The sequence below is a fragment of the Panthera pardus genome, unplaced genomic scaffold (assembly GCF_024362965.1).
Source record: "Panthera pardus isolate Hobbes unplaced genomic scaffold, ASM2436296v1 HiC_scaffold_26, whole genome shotgun sequence".
NCBI lineage: Eukaryota > Metazoa > Chordata > Mammalia > Carnivora > Felidae > Panthera > Panthera pardus.
In genome coordinates this window covers 34,299,958-34,315,244 of record NW_026526832.1, presented here as the reverse complement: position 1 = coordinate 34,315,244, position 15,287 = coordinate 34,299,958, and the positions used below count along the sequence as shown (strand labels likewise).

Below are 15,287 nucleotides of genomic sequence, written 5' to 3'. Positions count from 1 at the left end.
ACCGGAAGTCGGGGGGGAGGAGCTTAGTGTCGCGGGCGCCGGAGGGCCGGAAGTTGTGCTCTGGATGGATGGGCTTCTCCTACCTGCGGTTCCCCGAGGTTCTGCTTCCAATTTAGAAAGACTCCGTGACCTGATCCTCAGCCCCGCTTCGCCTTCAGACTTCCGAGATGTCTGCGATTCCTGCTGAGGAAAGTGACCAGCTGCTGATCCGACCCCTGTAAGGGACCAGCGCGAGAGGGAATGAAGCCACGGGCTGTGAGAGGCGAGGAGGGGTAACCGGATGTTTGGCCGCCTCAGTCGCCCGCCCGCACGCTCGCAGGCCTCGGGAGCCTGCCCTTGGTCCGCAGTTGCGGGCCAGGCCTCTCGGGCTGAAGGGGTTTGGAGAACTGTGGATCGGAACGGGCCTGCTAGGTTGAATGGGACTTTGCTTTTTCTTCAGTCTCAGGGGAGAGTGTGTGGGAGTTGGGGGCGGGAAGAAATGTCTCTTTGGGCCGCTGGGCGCTTTCCTAGACGCTAAAGAGTGGAAGCGGCAATGCAGATGACGGCAGGATGAGACGAGGACCTGGGTTAAGCTCTGGCAGGTGTGAAGAAGAGCCAGATCTGTTTCTTACGTTACCTCCAGGACTTGACATTTGCCAGGATGTGAAAGAGGAAATACATGAGCTCTGAGTTTTGACCTTCTGACTTCAGACCCCAGCAGAATAAGGGAGGGAGAAAGAGGAGAAAGAGCAGAGATGTGAAGGACAAAAACTCAAACCTTAATTGTCCACGAGAGAAGGCTAGTCTTTGAGTGGAGCTGGCCTTCTGCCAGAGAAACACTTCACAGATCTAGAATGCTGCTTAGAACTTAGACAAAGCGGAGAACTCTGTCCTAGAGATGAGCGGTTTGCGTTCACAAATGCATGTTTAGGTAGAAGTTAGCATCGCATTAACTCGTGCGTTTTTCAAAAGGTAGACAGTGTCTCTGCATCCATCCAGTAAGGATTAGTTGAGCACCTACCGGAGACATAACAGGTTCCCCACTGCTTAGTTCACACCTGTCCTCTCTCCCTGTGTTCAGCGAACACTGAGCAAGTGTCAAGCATCGCACTAGGCACTAAGACAGCGCTGAGTTAACTGAATTCACTCTTGGTACGAATAGCAATGCAAAGTGAAAAGTTCTGGAGAGATCGTTTGGAACAATAGGAGACCATTACTTCGGGGTCAGACGTGGAATTCAGTCCCTCCTCTCATTTGCTAGGACAGCAACCTCACTGAACCCATTTCTTCACGTTTAAATAATAGAGCAACACATTGCAAGGAGTGAAGCTCATAGTAGGTGCTCAGTAAATGGTAACTCTTAGAAGAGTACCGATAGGCATTGCACTGAGTGCTGGGAGACTACGGAAAAGGGATTTCTAACAAGCTGACAAGCAAAACCTAGCTCCCGCATCCCGGCGGATGCAGTGCTGAGTCCTAAAGAATAAGTAGGAATTAAAGACCGGTAAAGTGTCGGGCAAGGATGTTCCAGGCAGAGGAAGTGGCCCATGTGAAAAAGAGTGGTCACAGTGTGTGGCTGGTTTCCTCATGGCTGTGGCTGAAAGATGAGCTGGTGAGGTGGGAGAAGGGCTGTCAGGGACCAGCTTATGAAGGACTCTGTATACATACTAAGGAGTTTGGGTGTTTGTCATGTCAGTTCTAGAGAGCCAATGAAGGCTTTAAGCACGGATGAGATACAGTGGGAATTCGGCTTTAGGAAGATCGCTCCTAAGGATCTTCTCGCTTTAGGAAGATCTCTCCTAAGATCGCTCCTTTAGGAAGATCTGCTCCAGCAGTGTAGCAGATGAGTGAGTTCGGTGGAGGGAATCCAGGAGGAATGTAATGGAAATAATCCAAGTAAAAAGCAGTGAGGGCTTGGCAGGAATGAGATGAGCATTGAATGAATTGGAAAGTAGGTTTCGGAGAGTAAGGAGGTGACATCTTTGCAGCTTTGTAGCTGATCAGATGTATTGGAAGGGGCAGTTGTGGGGAGGAGTGTTAGGAGGTCTTGGGTTCCTAAGCTGGGCAACTGGTAAGGGGTCGTGTTAGTCACTTGAGTACAGGAGCTGGGGCAGTTCTGGAATAAAGGTGGGAGTTCTGCTGTGTTATAACAGCTTTATTGAGATACGATTTACATACCATACGGCTCATTAAAAGTGTACAATTCAGTGGTTTCTAGTATATTCAGAGTTGTAAGACCATCACCACTATCTAATTCCAGAGCATTGTCATCATGCCAAATATAAGCCCTGTACCCATTAGCAGTCACCCCCCTGTCCTCCCAACTTCCCCAGCTCCTGGCCACCATTACTCTGCTGTCCTTCTCTACAGATTTGCCAATTCTGGACATCTCACTTAAATGGGATCATATGATATGTAACCTTTTGGGACTGGCTTTGACTTCTTTCACTTAGCCTTATGTTTCCAGGGTTTATAATTTGGAAGTTTTTGTCATTCAGCAAGAATTTCTTGAGATTTACCGCATTCCAGGCGCTACAGCTAAATAGTGTAAGAAAGACAATGTCTCTGCTCTTAGGGAGCCTTCATTTTAATAGAAACAAACCGTAAGTAAGTGGATATAGTAACCTCGTGTAGGTATGAATGTTGTGATAGGTAGAGTTGTGCGAAGGGCAAAGGAGAGGAGGTAGTCAAGAGGAGGCCTCAGAAGGTGACATTTGGACGGAGATCCAGAGGGTACAAAGGAGCCAATCGTGTCAACATGTGAGGGCAGAGCATTCTAGGGAAAAGAGCAAGGACAAGGGACTTGAGGTGAAGACGAGTTTGGCGTATTTGACCCTGAGGTGCCTGTGGGATTTGCCGGTAGAAATACCTAACCGCCTACAAGTACAGACTTGGAACTCATCAGCCTGTCACACGTGTGGGACCGAAGATCACGGAGCCTGAGAAGAGGGCCGAGGAGAGGCCCGCGCAGTGTCAACGTTTGAAGTGTGGGCAGAGGCCTGTGAGTGTAGGGAAACTCCAGAGGAAAACCAGTGAGACAGAGGAGAGCGTGACTCAGAAACACCAAGGGAGAAGAGCCCAAAATCCCAGGCCGGCTTGAACGGCGAGGAGCCGCCGAGAGGCCAGCGACAGGGAGTGTGCGGGGCTCTCAGGAGGCGGCCGCGCAGAGGAGTGGCGTGGGAACCGAGGGGAATCAGAAGGGAGGCCTTTTAATGTTAGGGTGAGAACGCCGCGGCAGGTCTGGGTCGTGATGCAAAAGTAGGCGGGAGGGGAGGCGTCCAGGGCCTCCGGAGGACAGAGCGTGCAGAGCGGACACCCGTGGTGGCAAGGTCAGCCTTGGACAGAAAGAGAGCTCTGTTGTTTGCTATAGGAGAAATGGAGGGGAAATATGTGGGTTAGTTGGGAAGTGAAGTCGTAAACTGGCAAACAAGCTGTATGTTTTTTTAACATTTATTTATTTTGGAGAGACAGAAAGAAACAGAGTGTAAGCGCGGGAGGGGCAGAGAGGGGGAGTCACAGGATCCGAAGCAGGCTCCAGCTGTCAGCCCAGAGCCCGATGCGCGGCTCGAACCCACGAACCCTGAGACCATGACCTGAGCCGAAGGCTGAGCCCCCCAGGCGCCCCTAAGTTGTATGTTTTTTGATGCAGAGACGGCCGCTGCCTCAAGTGAAGAAGAAAGAAGGTTGGGAAAGTTAGGAAAGAGGACAAAGTTTGAAATCGTCGCTGTGGAAACTCTTAAGAGAAAACTGAGCTGGGGACACCTAAGAAGTTGCCTAGAGGGCCAGTTAACGTGGGCGGCCAGGAACTCATGGCAGCACCACGGTTGTTTGGTTTTTGTTCATCAGAGTCCCCCTGGGTGGTAGGATCTCCATTTGGTGATGGAGCCGCCCCATGTCTGTCTCCCAGTGAGTGGACTGAGGTCCTTGAAGTCAGGGTCCGTGTAATAGGCATTTCCGTATGAGAGGCACATAGAGTACAGTGCTTGATGTTCAGGGAGTGAATTCAGTGATACCTAGAATGGGTGGGAAAAGGCATCACAGAAGGTGAGGGACTGGAAAAAACGGGTGGGGCTTAGCTTCAAGTGCATCTTAGGATAATTGGAAATTAAGGCTGTTTTACTCATTTAGGGAGAAAGGAGAATAGCCTAATCACTTGGCATCCAGTACCCTGAAATAACAAACCAGAGGGAAAAGGGACTGAGGTTCACAGCCAGGAATAAAATAAGTCTATTTAAATCTAAGCTATGTAGTAAATGCATGATTCTCCTAAAGAAAATGAAAGAATTTGGAAGTTCTTACGGGTTCACACTCAAGTGCTGATCCTAAAAGTATGACCAGATAATCTGCGTAACCGCTAGATTACTTTTCCATTAACATCATAATTTAGCCCTAACATTCCGAAGATTGGATTTAACCTTGGGCTTCACGTATCTGCACCGTCTCCTCTCAAGTTTTAGCAACTGCAAAATCCCTGAACTCCCAAGGGTTAAGTTCCATCTTTTCCCACACTGACACCGCTCTTCCCTATCTTTGTAAGTTTCTAGAACTCTTACCTGCCTCAGATAAGTGTTATCGTCAAAATGGGGCACTATTTAAGTTTGGATTTATTGGGCTTGATTTTGATTGTTTCTAATCATTTTTACTTCTCCCCTTGAATGTTTGCAGTGGAGCTGGGCAAGAAGTAGGAAGATCATGTATTATCCTGGAGTTCAAAGGAAGAAAAATAATGGTAATTATTTTGTAGAGAGGTTAATAGTACAGCTGTGTCTGCATTGGGGGTTAGGTCTTTCCTGGTACTGTAGCTGTCTGTTCAGCTCCCAGAAAAATGTCATAGTTTGTGTATGTAGTCTGTGCTGCATAATGTTAATGTGAATAACGTAGACTTCTGTTTAGTAATTTGACGAAACATTAAGTTAACTGAGAAGATGTATTCTAAAATTGTAAAATTGTCAACCAGGTCCCTCTTCTGCTCATGGAGGGTCGGGTCAAACCAACTGGCCCCACCCGCCGTGGAGGACAGCCAAGGAACTGAGTGCCGGAACAGGTGCAGAGCCCCAGCCACCCCCATGCTGCCCGGGATGATAGAGCCCTGGTTCGGCAGTGTAGATGCCTAAGTTCGGGGGCCCCTGACCTTGGGCAAGGCAGTCTGCCCCTCTCTGCCCATTTCCTTGTCTGAAAGACGAGAGATGATCTCCATAGTCCTCACTAGAAAGGCATTTCAGTGGCTCATCTTGTTCCTGTGGTTCCACTTCTCTCGCTTCTCCCAATCGTTAAAGAACAGGCATATGCCAGATACTGTCATCTTTTTAGTCATTTATTGTGTGAATGTGGTAGTCATGCCCCCAAAATGAGTAGGTAACTCATTAATGACTGACTTTTAAGAACTCACTCCCTAATACGTTAAAATACTTACGTTGCCCTGACCCGCTCAGTTTCCCATTTTTGATTAGCATCTTCTCACAACAGTCAGGTCTGGTAGTAGTGAATCTCTGAACTTAAAATGCCCCCCATGTTCTGATAACCAAGGTTTTTGAAAAAGAGTTCATGCATTGTTAGTTTGCATTCACAAAACCAGCTGAAGAGAAGGTGTCTTAGATCTTGTTTCCTATGACTGAAATGTGGGCTGTATTTTATGTTTGAGGAGTTAGAATTGTTAACGGCATCTGTGCCACGTTGACTAAGGACTGGATTCCAGATGTCAGTGTATACAGTCCATCCTGATTGCGTGTGTGATGGATTTGTTATAAATACTGTTTATTAAATAAGTTTTAATAACGTGTAGGAAACTGCGATCCTTTTTTCTCTTGCAGTTGGACTGCGGGATCCACCCTGGCCTGGAAGGAATGGACGCGCTTCCTTATATTGATTTAATCGACCCCGCTGAGATTGATCTCCTGTTAATTAGTCAGTAGGTCCTTTTCTTTACTCATGACACGGTTTTTCAAGAACTTTCACTCCAAAGATCATTCTCAGATTTTAAGACTACTAGGAATCATATTGCAGTCGGGTAGGACAACACTCCCTCTTGGCATCACGGGTTCGAGACACTTATGGGGCTCCTGGGTGGCTCATTGGGTTAAGCATCTGACTCTTGATCCCGGCTCGGGTCATGCTCTCACGGTTCACGAAATCAAGCCCCGCATCAGGCTCTGTGCTGACAGAATGAAGCCTGCTTCGGATGCTCTCGCTCTCCCTCTCTCTCTCTCTGCCCCTCCTCCATTCATGCCCCCTTGTGTGCACATGTGCGCGCGCTATCTCTCTCTCTCTCTCTCTCTCTCTCACTCACTCAGAATAAATAAGTTTAACTTTAGAGACACTTACTCTGAAAAACTTACTTTCCTGCTTGTAGAGTACGTGAGAAAGAGATAGCATACACTTTGGGTCACTGTAAAACTTGAGACCAAGAAAGCCCTTTCCCAGAATATCTCCTTGAGGTCACGTCCTTGACACACTTTGTAGGAGCTTCATTTGTAAATGTTTTAGCTTCATACCACTGAAGTGCTTATTATGATTCTGGCTGTCAAGAGGAGGTTTGGGTATGTTCCTCCTTCCGTAATTATCATTGGTAAATGTTTTGATGTTTAAAAAATACTTCCAGTGTCGTCTATATGGTAGAGCTGGATGCATTATTCCTTCCCTCTGCGTATAACCTAGCCTTGGTGTTCTGAAAGTACCCATACGCACTTGTTACGTAGAACTTTGCTGCACAGTCAGCAGCACTTTCTTTCAGGTGGTATTTGATGGATAATACTTTAAGAATTGACAGAATCTGGGGCGCCTGGGTGGCTCGGTCGGTTGGGCGTCCGACTTCGGCTCAGGTCATGATCTCACGGTCCGTGAGTTCGAGCCCCTCGTCGGGCTCTGTGCTGACAGCTCGGAGCCTGGAGCCTGCTTCCGCTTCTGTGTCTCCCTCTCTCTCTCTGACCCTCCCCCATTCATGCTCTGTCTCTCTCTGTCTCAAAAATAAATAAATGTTAAAAAAAATTTTAAATAAAAAAATAGAATTGACAGAATCTTCTTGTTTCTTTTTAAGTTTCCATCTGGATCACTGTGGAGCTTTGCCCTGGTTTCTACAGAAGACAAGTTTCAAAGGAAGGACATTTATGACTCACGCTACAAAAGCTATTTATAGATGGCTTCTCTCAGATTATGTCAAAGTTAGGTAAATACCTCTATTAGATTTATACAGGGATTTGATTCTACAGAATACATATAGTTCAAGATATGGACCTTTTTATGTTTTGAAGTGAGACACTCTTTTTATTCACAAGGATGTCATTCATTTGTCAGTATCAACTCCTCAGATACCCAGCATGTACCTAGCACCTTCCTGGCCATAAAGTCTTTATGAAGTTTTTACATCCTTTTGAATCTTTGTAATTTAGGTGAATTATAAGGTATGCTAGCAGTATTCTATAAACAGAATTTTATGATTTTATTAAAATTTAAGATCAGGTACATGATACAGTGACATATACTGAAATGTTATTTTAGATTATTTGATCAAAGCACATTACCGTCAGAAATGAAAAAGTTTCCCAAGGAAGGTTTTTCCAGTTTTAAGAGGATAATCAGACAAGCTACAAGTATTTTTGTGATAGGTACAGCAAACGTTTTTAGCCTTGGAAAGCTTACTGTTTAATTTGTATATTCCAAGAGTAGCTTGGATACAATTTATTACTCTTCACATATAAATACAAAAGAATGGAAGAGGTGCCCTTAGTAATAATTATTCTGCTTAACACTTGAATGATATTTACCATGTGCAGACACAGTCCGCACTCCTCAGCATGTTAACTCATTTAATCTTCATATCAACTTCATGATGCACGTTCTGTTAAGAATCCCATTGTACAGGCGATGGACCAGAGGCACAGAGAGGCTAGGTGACATGCCTGTGATGGTCATAGTAAGAGACAAAGCTACGATTTAGACCCAAGCAATCTGGCACTAGAGTCCGTGTCCTTAGCCACCACTCCCTTTTGCTTTTTTGGAAGTACATTCGTATAATTTTCAGGAGAAAACTTACACTACCCTTTTTAGAGAAATCTCACATCCTGATATGAGGATCTCTGTTCAATGTATATGAGCGAGTTTGTCACTGGGGAGTGTCGGGGCAGAAAAAGACGTGGAGAAATACCATCATAGAGTACTTTGCCTTAATTTACTATGTACTTTGCTTAAAATCATGTTTTGTAGCTGTATACACCAAACATTTTTATTATCATAATTGCAGAATTAAAAAATGTCCGAGAGATTCTAAATAGTGTAATCCTTGAGGTGAAATAACTTTGTGGCTCCTTCATTCACAGTCTCTGAGTTTCAAGAGTTTAAAAAATCTGACTTTCAGTTTTTTCTTGTTGACATCTTTGACAATTTAGTAACATATCAGCAGACGACATGCTGTACACGGAGACAGATTTGGAAGAGAGCATGGACAAAATCGAAACCATCAACTTTCATGAAGTTAAAGAAGTTGCAGGAATCAAGTTTTGGTGTTACCATGCAGGCCACGTTCTAGGAGCTGCCATGTTCATGATTGAGATCGCGGGCGTGAAGGTACTTTTGCTCTGGCAACTTCCTCCCCAGAAGTAATGAGTGCAGAGCTTTGTGCCAGCAAGGGATACTGAAGAAAGTTCCGTAAGACTTGCAGAGTGCTACACACTGAAACATAGGATAAAATTAAATTGAGACTTCTTCCTTTTAAATATCACAGTTCATACCCCCACGGTACAACTTCCTCTATCGCGACTATAAAGAGTAAAATAAGCTCCTTAAAAGACTAACGTTCTTTCACAATATCATAGGATCAGTTCCTTTCCGGCGTCCTTTAGGAGAATGATGAGGGCAGAACTTTCTTCCTGGCTGCACCTATTTAACAGCAAACTGTGATTTGGCAATCACGTGTAAGCCCCTGAAGGGGGTGCTGCATGAGTGACAGGTGTTAATCAGAACAGATCCTTGCCGCCATCCTTGAGGAAAAAAGACAAAGGGAGTCAATAAACTTGCAAAAGACCGGTGGATGGCCGCACCAGCACTTACTTCCAGTGCACGTTGGATCACTTGCGGAGCCTTATTAAAAACACTCATTGAATCAATCTGAGGGTGTGGCTTTGCCCTTTTTTTTTTTCAAGTTTTCTAGGTGATTCCTCTGTGTAGGCAGAGCTGAGAATCGATGCTCCGGCGTAATATTGTCCTGAATAGTTAGCAGCCGCTCGTAGATGTGAAACGTTTACATATCGAGTTATACTAAGTGTTGCTAAATCATTTATCCTTACTGTTTGCTCAGAGGCACAAAAAATAAGTAGAGAATAACACTAAGGCAGATCGATGTTCCCATGTGAAATTTGGTGTTTATCCTCCATTTTAGATGGTTTTTCCATATACCTCAGTAGATTTCTTTCCTCATCATGCCCTTTTCCTCTTGGGTGTTCAGAGCACCTTCTCAAGTTTATTAATACACAGGTTACCTGTGCTGGATGCATCTGGGAGTGTATCATTCCCCCAAGTTAAGAGGGAATAATTGAAACACTGGATGGTTTATGACTGAACTAAGTTAGACACTTTGAATTACTAATATTGCATCTAAGTTTCATCCCTTGTGGGCTGTTGTTTCTACTGAAATTCACCTTCAGATTTTATGAGCTAAATATATTTACTAGTAAAACAAAGCCTTCCAAATCCTGACTTTCTAGCTTTATTTTTTTTCACAGCTTTTGTACACAGGTGATTTCTCAAGACAAGAAGATAGACACTTAATGGCAGCTGAAATTCCGAATATTAAACCTGACATTCTCATTATTGTAAGTATTAGTGTGGTGTATTTTATTTATTCGCTTAAATGTTTATTTGTTTATTTTGAGAGAGAGAGGGCGAGAGAAAGTGTGGGTGGGGGAGGGGCAGAGAGAGGAAGAGAGAGAATCCCAAGTTGGCAGCTCAGAGCCGACATGGGCCTTGAACCCACAAACTGTAAGACCATGACCTGAGCCAAAGTTGGATGCTTAACCAACGCCACCCAGGCGTCCCAGTCCTGATGCCATTTTCTAAAAGTCTCTTACTGCTTGGCCAGATCTGAATTCTAACATTTTTATTTGCTCTTTTTTTCCAATTAGTATTATAACAGTATGTGTTCAAGTGAATGGCATGTTAACAGAGAAACGAATCACTTTGCTTCTGCATTTTATTGATGTTTCACTTTTGTATTCTTTGAGAATCGTCAATCTTGGTCTCCCACTTCTAATGTGTTATTTAGGAATCTACGTATGGGACGCACATCCATGAGAAGCGTGAAGAGAGAGAAGCAAGATTCTGTAACACTGTTCATGACATTGTAAACAGAGGGGGCAGAGGCCTCATTCCTGTCTTTGCTCTTGGAAGGGCTCAGGAGCTGCTCTTGATCTTAGGTATGCTTTTCCTTTTTGTTTGGGGGATTTTCATAATCTTGGAGTGTGGCTCTGTCAAGATAAGTGCCTGGCCTTGGCTAGGTCATTCTGTCTTTCCAGGCTTCAGTTTCTGCATCTAAAAGCAGATATAAAAGCCCCGAGAAACAGTGGCCCTTGGGCGCTGCTACTGGGAATAAATATTTCCCCCTTCTGTTTGCCATCAGCCTCAGACTTCTCTGCAGTGAGCTCACAAGTCCGAAAAATCTGCTGCCCTTTGATCCAGCAGTACCACGTGTGGGAAATAAATGATGTAAAGACAATTTTATGAATAAGAGTAATCATCGTTTCAGTATTTTTAAAGAAATATCATGTCAGGAAATATCACCTTGTAGGAAAAAATCAATCACAGATGAGTAATTATATGTTGGCACATAAAATGCATATGGACATATATAAAATATATATAATTGGACCAGTGGGCCTGGGCGGCTTTCGGTTAAGCGTCTGACCCTTGATCTCGGCTCAGGTCTTGATCTCAGGATCGTGAGTTCAAGCCCCACAGAGCCTACCTAAAAAAAAAAAAGAAAGAAAAAGGAAAAAATTAATTGGAATCACAAGGTTAGAGTTCAGAACAGCATGTTCTCTGATCCTATTTAAAAATATACAAATAGGGCTGCCTGGCGGGCTCAGTTGGTGGAGCATGAGACTTTTGATCTCGAGATTCTAAGTTCAATCCCCACTTTGGATGTATAAGACTAAAATCTTAAAAAACAATACACCAGTGACTGGAAAGATGTTAAGCCTGCGTAATGAGAAAGTGGATGATTTCTTTTTTTATTTTCTGCTTTTCTCTACTTTGCAAATACTTCAATGAGCATGTATAAATTTTTGGGTACCACTCTTTGCATGTATTTATATTTAATGATTCTAACTCAGACATTCCATGGTGCTGTTTGGGGAAAGCACTCTTCTTAAAGACTGATTGAGTGCCTTGTGTGTAAAGAGCTTCAGTGCAAAGAACTAGAAATGGTCACATCAAGCTGTTGCTCTCAGCTCTCCCATCTCTAGGATGATGCGGATAAGTCTGTCCCTGTTACACTGACAAGGAAAACAAGGAAAAACAGAGTAAATGACCTCAGCTCGAAAGCTGATCTGTGAGAGAGATCAGACATAGTAGGACTGCATTTTCTGCGCCCTAAGCCAATCCAATGTTCTTTTGCTCCTTTTTTAACGCTTATTTATTATTGAGAGAGCAAGAGAGAGCATGAGCAGGGGAGGGGCAGAGAGAGGAGGAGACACAGAATCCGAAGGAGGCTCCAGACTCTGAGCCCGATGTAGGACTCAAACTCAAAACCCGCGAGATCATGACCTGAGCCGAAGTCAGACACTTAACCGACTGAGCCACCCAGGCTCCCCTCTTGCTCCTTTTTTTTTTTTCTAACTGCAAGTCAAATTTGCCCTCAAAAGTCTCAAACTAAAACGTCTCCGTAACAAAGTAATTTGAAGAACAGAACAAATTGGGAAGCTGAAGCCATGGCTGTTACCGTCAAATTAGGTCACCAGATTCAGCACATAAAAATATAGGACACCCAGTTAAATTTTAACGTCAGAAAAATAATGAAGAATATTTTAGCACAAGTGTCTCAAAGATTTAGTAACCTATTTTTATACCGAAAATCTTGTGTTTTTTTATCTGAAATTCAAGTTTAATTTGGCATTTGATAATTTTACCTGGCAAGTCTGCCATCAGAGCATATAGTGATTCCTCCTCTGTGCAATTGGTTGTTCCTTTTCCCCTAAATTCTCCCTTGTGGTGTAGTATTAACAGAAAGAGGGCAGCCATTTGAATGAGTGGTTTCAAATCTCATCTGTGTTCTAGCCGTGTGACCTTGGGCAAGTTACTCAACTTTTCTTTGATATTTAAAATGTATCCACAAAAATACACACACACACAAATAGGAGATGTGATGTGATCTTGGGATGCAGTAGGCAATGCAAGGTATTTGAGAAATAAAAGAGAAAACTTAGGCAGCATTAAAATTTTGAATTTCACCAGTAAAAACATGAGCAGAATAAAGCAAAGGGCTTTAACCTACATGACAGAAGTCCCTGTCCTTATATAGAGTTTTTACTTATAAATCAAGTAGGAAAATATCATTCCCACACTCTTCAACCTTTTTTCAGTCTCAGTTTCCTAATCTATAGGATGGAGATGAATTGTTTTAAAAATTAGAAATGATAAATGTAAATAGCATACTAGGCATTTAATGCATTTTCTAAATGCAGGTACACCTAGGAGAACAAATGATACCTTTTGACCATATACTCTTATAATATTTTGGGATTTAATGAGAGTTTTCTCGTAAGATGAGCCTTCCTTTAAAGATACATTGTGTATGTTAGGGGCACCTGGGTGGCTCAGCGGTTGAGCGTCTGACTTTGGCTCATGTCATGATCTCGCAGTTCATGGGTTCAAACCCCATGTTGGGCTCTGTGCTGACAGCTCGGAGCCTGGAGCCTGCTTCGGATTCTGTGTCTCCCTCTCTCTCTGCCCCTCCCCTGCTCATGCTCTGTCTCTGTCTCTCTCTCTTTCAGAAATAACCATTAAAAAAAAAAAAAAGAAACACAATTTGTAAGCATATATTGCCAACAGGTTTTGTTTATTTTTTTTTTAATGATTTGATGGTTTCTTTATTTTTTTTAATTTTTGTAATATTTATGTATTTTTGAGAGAGAGAGAAAAACAGAGTGTGAGCGCAAGAGGGGCAGAGGGAGAGACACAGAATCTGAAGCAGGCTCCAGGCTCTGAGCTGTCAGCACAGGGGCCCACGTGGGGCTCATGGGACTTGAACTCATGAGCCATAAGATCCTGACCTGAACTGAAGTCAGATTTTTTTTGAAGTCAGATTCTTAACCGACTGAGCCACCCAGATACCCTGACAGGTTTTGTTTATTATGAGAAACTGTTTAGCAGCTTTTCAAAAAAATATAGTCATACAGTAATATTGTTTGTATGTGTTCAGAAACTATTTTAACTCTTTCGACAGTCCTGTTTTTTAACTGGCAAAGTTTAACTACACAAAGTCTAATTTTGATAAGTCTTTGAAATATTGAGAATACATTTTTATTTAAAATTGTCACAGGATTTAGTCTCTCTAAGGTAATAAGTTATGGTCTGTTACTCAGCGTAAACTTCTACTGAGTCATTTTTAAAAGCTTCCACGTCAGGGCACCCGGATGGCTCAGTCCATTAAGCGCTGACTTTGGTTTCAGCTCAGATCGTGGTCTCACTGTTAGTGAGCGTGAGTCCTGTGTCATGCTCCCCGTGGAGCCCAGAGCCTGCTTGGGATTCTCAGTCTCTCCCTGTCTATCTGCCCCTCCCCGCCTTGTGCTTGCTCTCTCTCTCTCTCTCTCTCTCTCTCAAAATAAATAAATAAATTAATTAATTAAAAATAAAAGCTTCCATGGCTTGGGACTATGATCACAATCTTCTTTTTAGGTCTTGCACTAGTATTCAGAAATAAGTTTTGATATTGTAAGTTTAAGTTAGTAAGGACCAGGCTAATTTTTTTTGAACTCTTTAAAACATAGTTATGTGCCACAAAATGAAAAGGCAACCTACTAAATGGGAGAAAATGTTTACAAATCATGCATCTGATAAAGGGTTAATATCCAAAATATATGAAGAACTTACACAACTTAAAAAGCGTGATTAAAAACGGGCAGAAGCCTGGAAGAAACATTTTTACAAAGAAGACGTATAGATGGCCAACAGGCACATGAAAAGATCCTCAGCATCACTAATCATCTAGGGAAGTGCAAATCAGAACTACAGTGAGATACCGTCTCATACCTGCCAGATTGTCTGTTATCAAAAAGACAAACAAACGAAAAGATAAATGTTGGTCAGGATATAGAGAGAAGGAGACCGTCACACATTGTTGATGGGAATGGAAATTGGTGCAGCCACTGAAAAACAGCATGGAGTTTCCTCAGAAAATTAAAAAGAGAACTACCGTACCATCCAACAGTTCCACTTCTGTTGTTGTTTTTTTAAGTTTATGTATTTATTTTAAGAGACAGAGTGTGGGAAGGGCAGAGAGAGAGAGGGAGAGAGAGAGAATCCCAAGCAAGCTCTGCACTGTCAGCACAGAGCCTGATGCAGGGCTCGAACTCATGAACCAGGCGATCATGACCTGAGCCGAGATCAAGAGTCGGACACTGAACCGACTGAGCCACCAGGCACCCCTTCTGCTTCTGGGTTTTTATCCGAAGAAAAGGAAAGCACCAGTTTAAAGACATATATGCACCCCTGTGCATTGCAGCGTTATTTACAATAGCTAAGACATGGAAATGCCCCACGTGTTCATTGATGAATGAGTGGACAGAGAAGATGTGGCACACATATACAGTGGAGAATGTGACTCCACGTTAGAAAAGAACAAAGTCTTGCCATTTGCAACAACATGGATGGAACTGGAGGGTATTACATAGTGAAATAAGACAGAAAGACAAATACCGTATGGCTTCACTTACGTGTACAGTCTAAAAAATAAAATGCGTGCCTAGGTGGTTCAGTCCATTAAGTGTCTGACTCTTAATTTCAGCTCAGGTCACTATCTCAACAGTTAGTGAGTCTGAGCCCTTCATTGGGCTCTGCATTGACAGTGAGGAACCTGCTTGGGATTTTCTCTCTCCCTCTCTCTCTGCCCCTCCTCTGCTTGAGCACTCTCTCGAAATAAATGTGTTTTTTTAATCTTTTAAAAAATAATAAATAAACAAAGCCAAACAAATAGACTCATAGATACAGGAAACTGTTGGTTGCTGGAGGTCGGAGGGCTTAGGAGTCCAGCAAAATAGGTGAAGGGGATTAAGAGGTACAAACTCCCAGTTATAAGTAAGTTATGGAAATGTAACATACAGCAT

The 15,287-nt window shown here is 43.2% G+C and overlaps 1 protein-coding gene across 3 annotated transcripts in view; it reads left to right on the top strand.

Annotated features, from left to right (window-relative positions):
- Positions 1-9: 9 nt before the first annotated feature.
- Positions 10-15,287, top strand: part of CPSF3 (cleavage and polyadenylation specific factor 3) — a 39,539-nt gene continuing 24,261 nt past the window's right edge. Inside the window, exons 1-7 of one of the 3 annotated variants that reach the window (XR_002080828.2) lie at positions 10-217; positions 4,645-4,708; positions 5,790-5,887; positions 7,013-7,141; positions 8,361-8,538; positions 9,693-9,782; positions 10,232-10,382. Coding sequence is in view for 2 of the 3 variants with exons in the window: in XM_019452483.2 (XP_019308028.1) it covers positions 168-217; positions 4,645-4,708; positions 5,790-5,887; positions 7,013-7,141; positions 8,361-8,538; positions 9,693-9,782; positions 10,232-10,382 (760 nt within the window). In the remaining variant the exon portion in view is untranslated. Of the gene's footprint in view, positions 218-3,506; positions 4,512-4,644; positions 4,709-5,789; positions 5,888-7,012; positions 7,142-8,360; positions 8,539-9,692; positions 9,783-10,231; positions 10,383-15,287 lie in introns of those variants that run through there. The other 2 variants (XM_019452483.2, XM_019452492.2) reach the window with 2 other exon arrangements.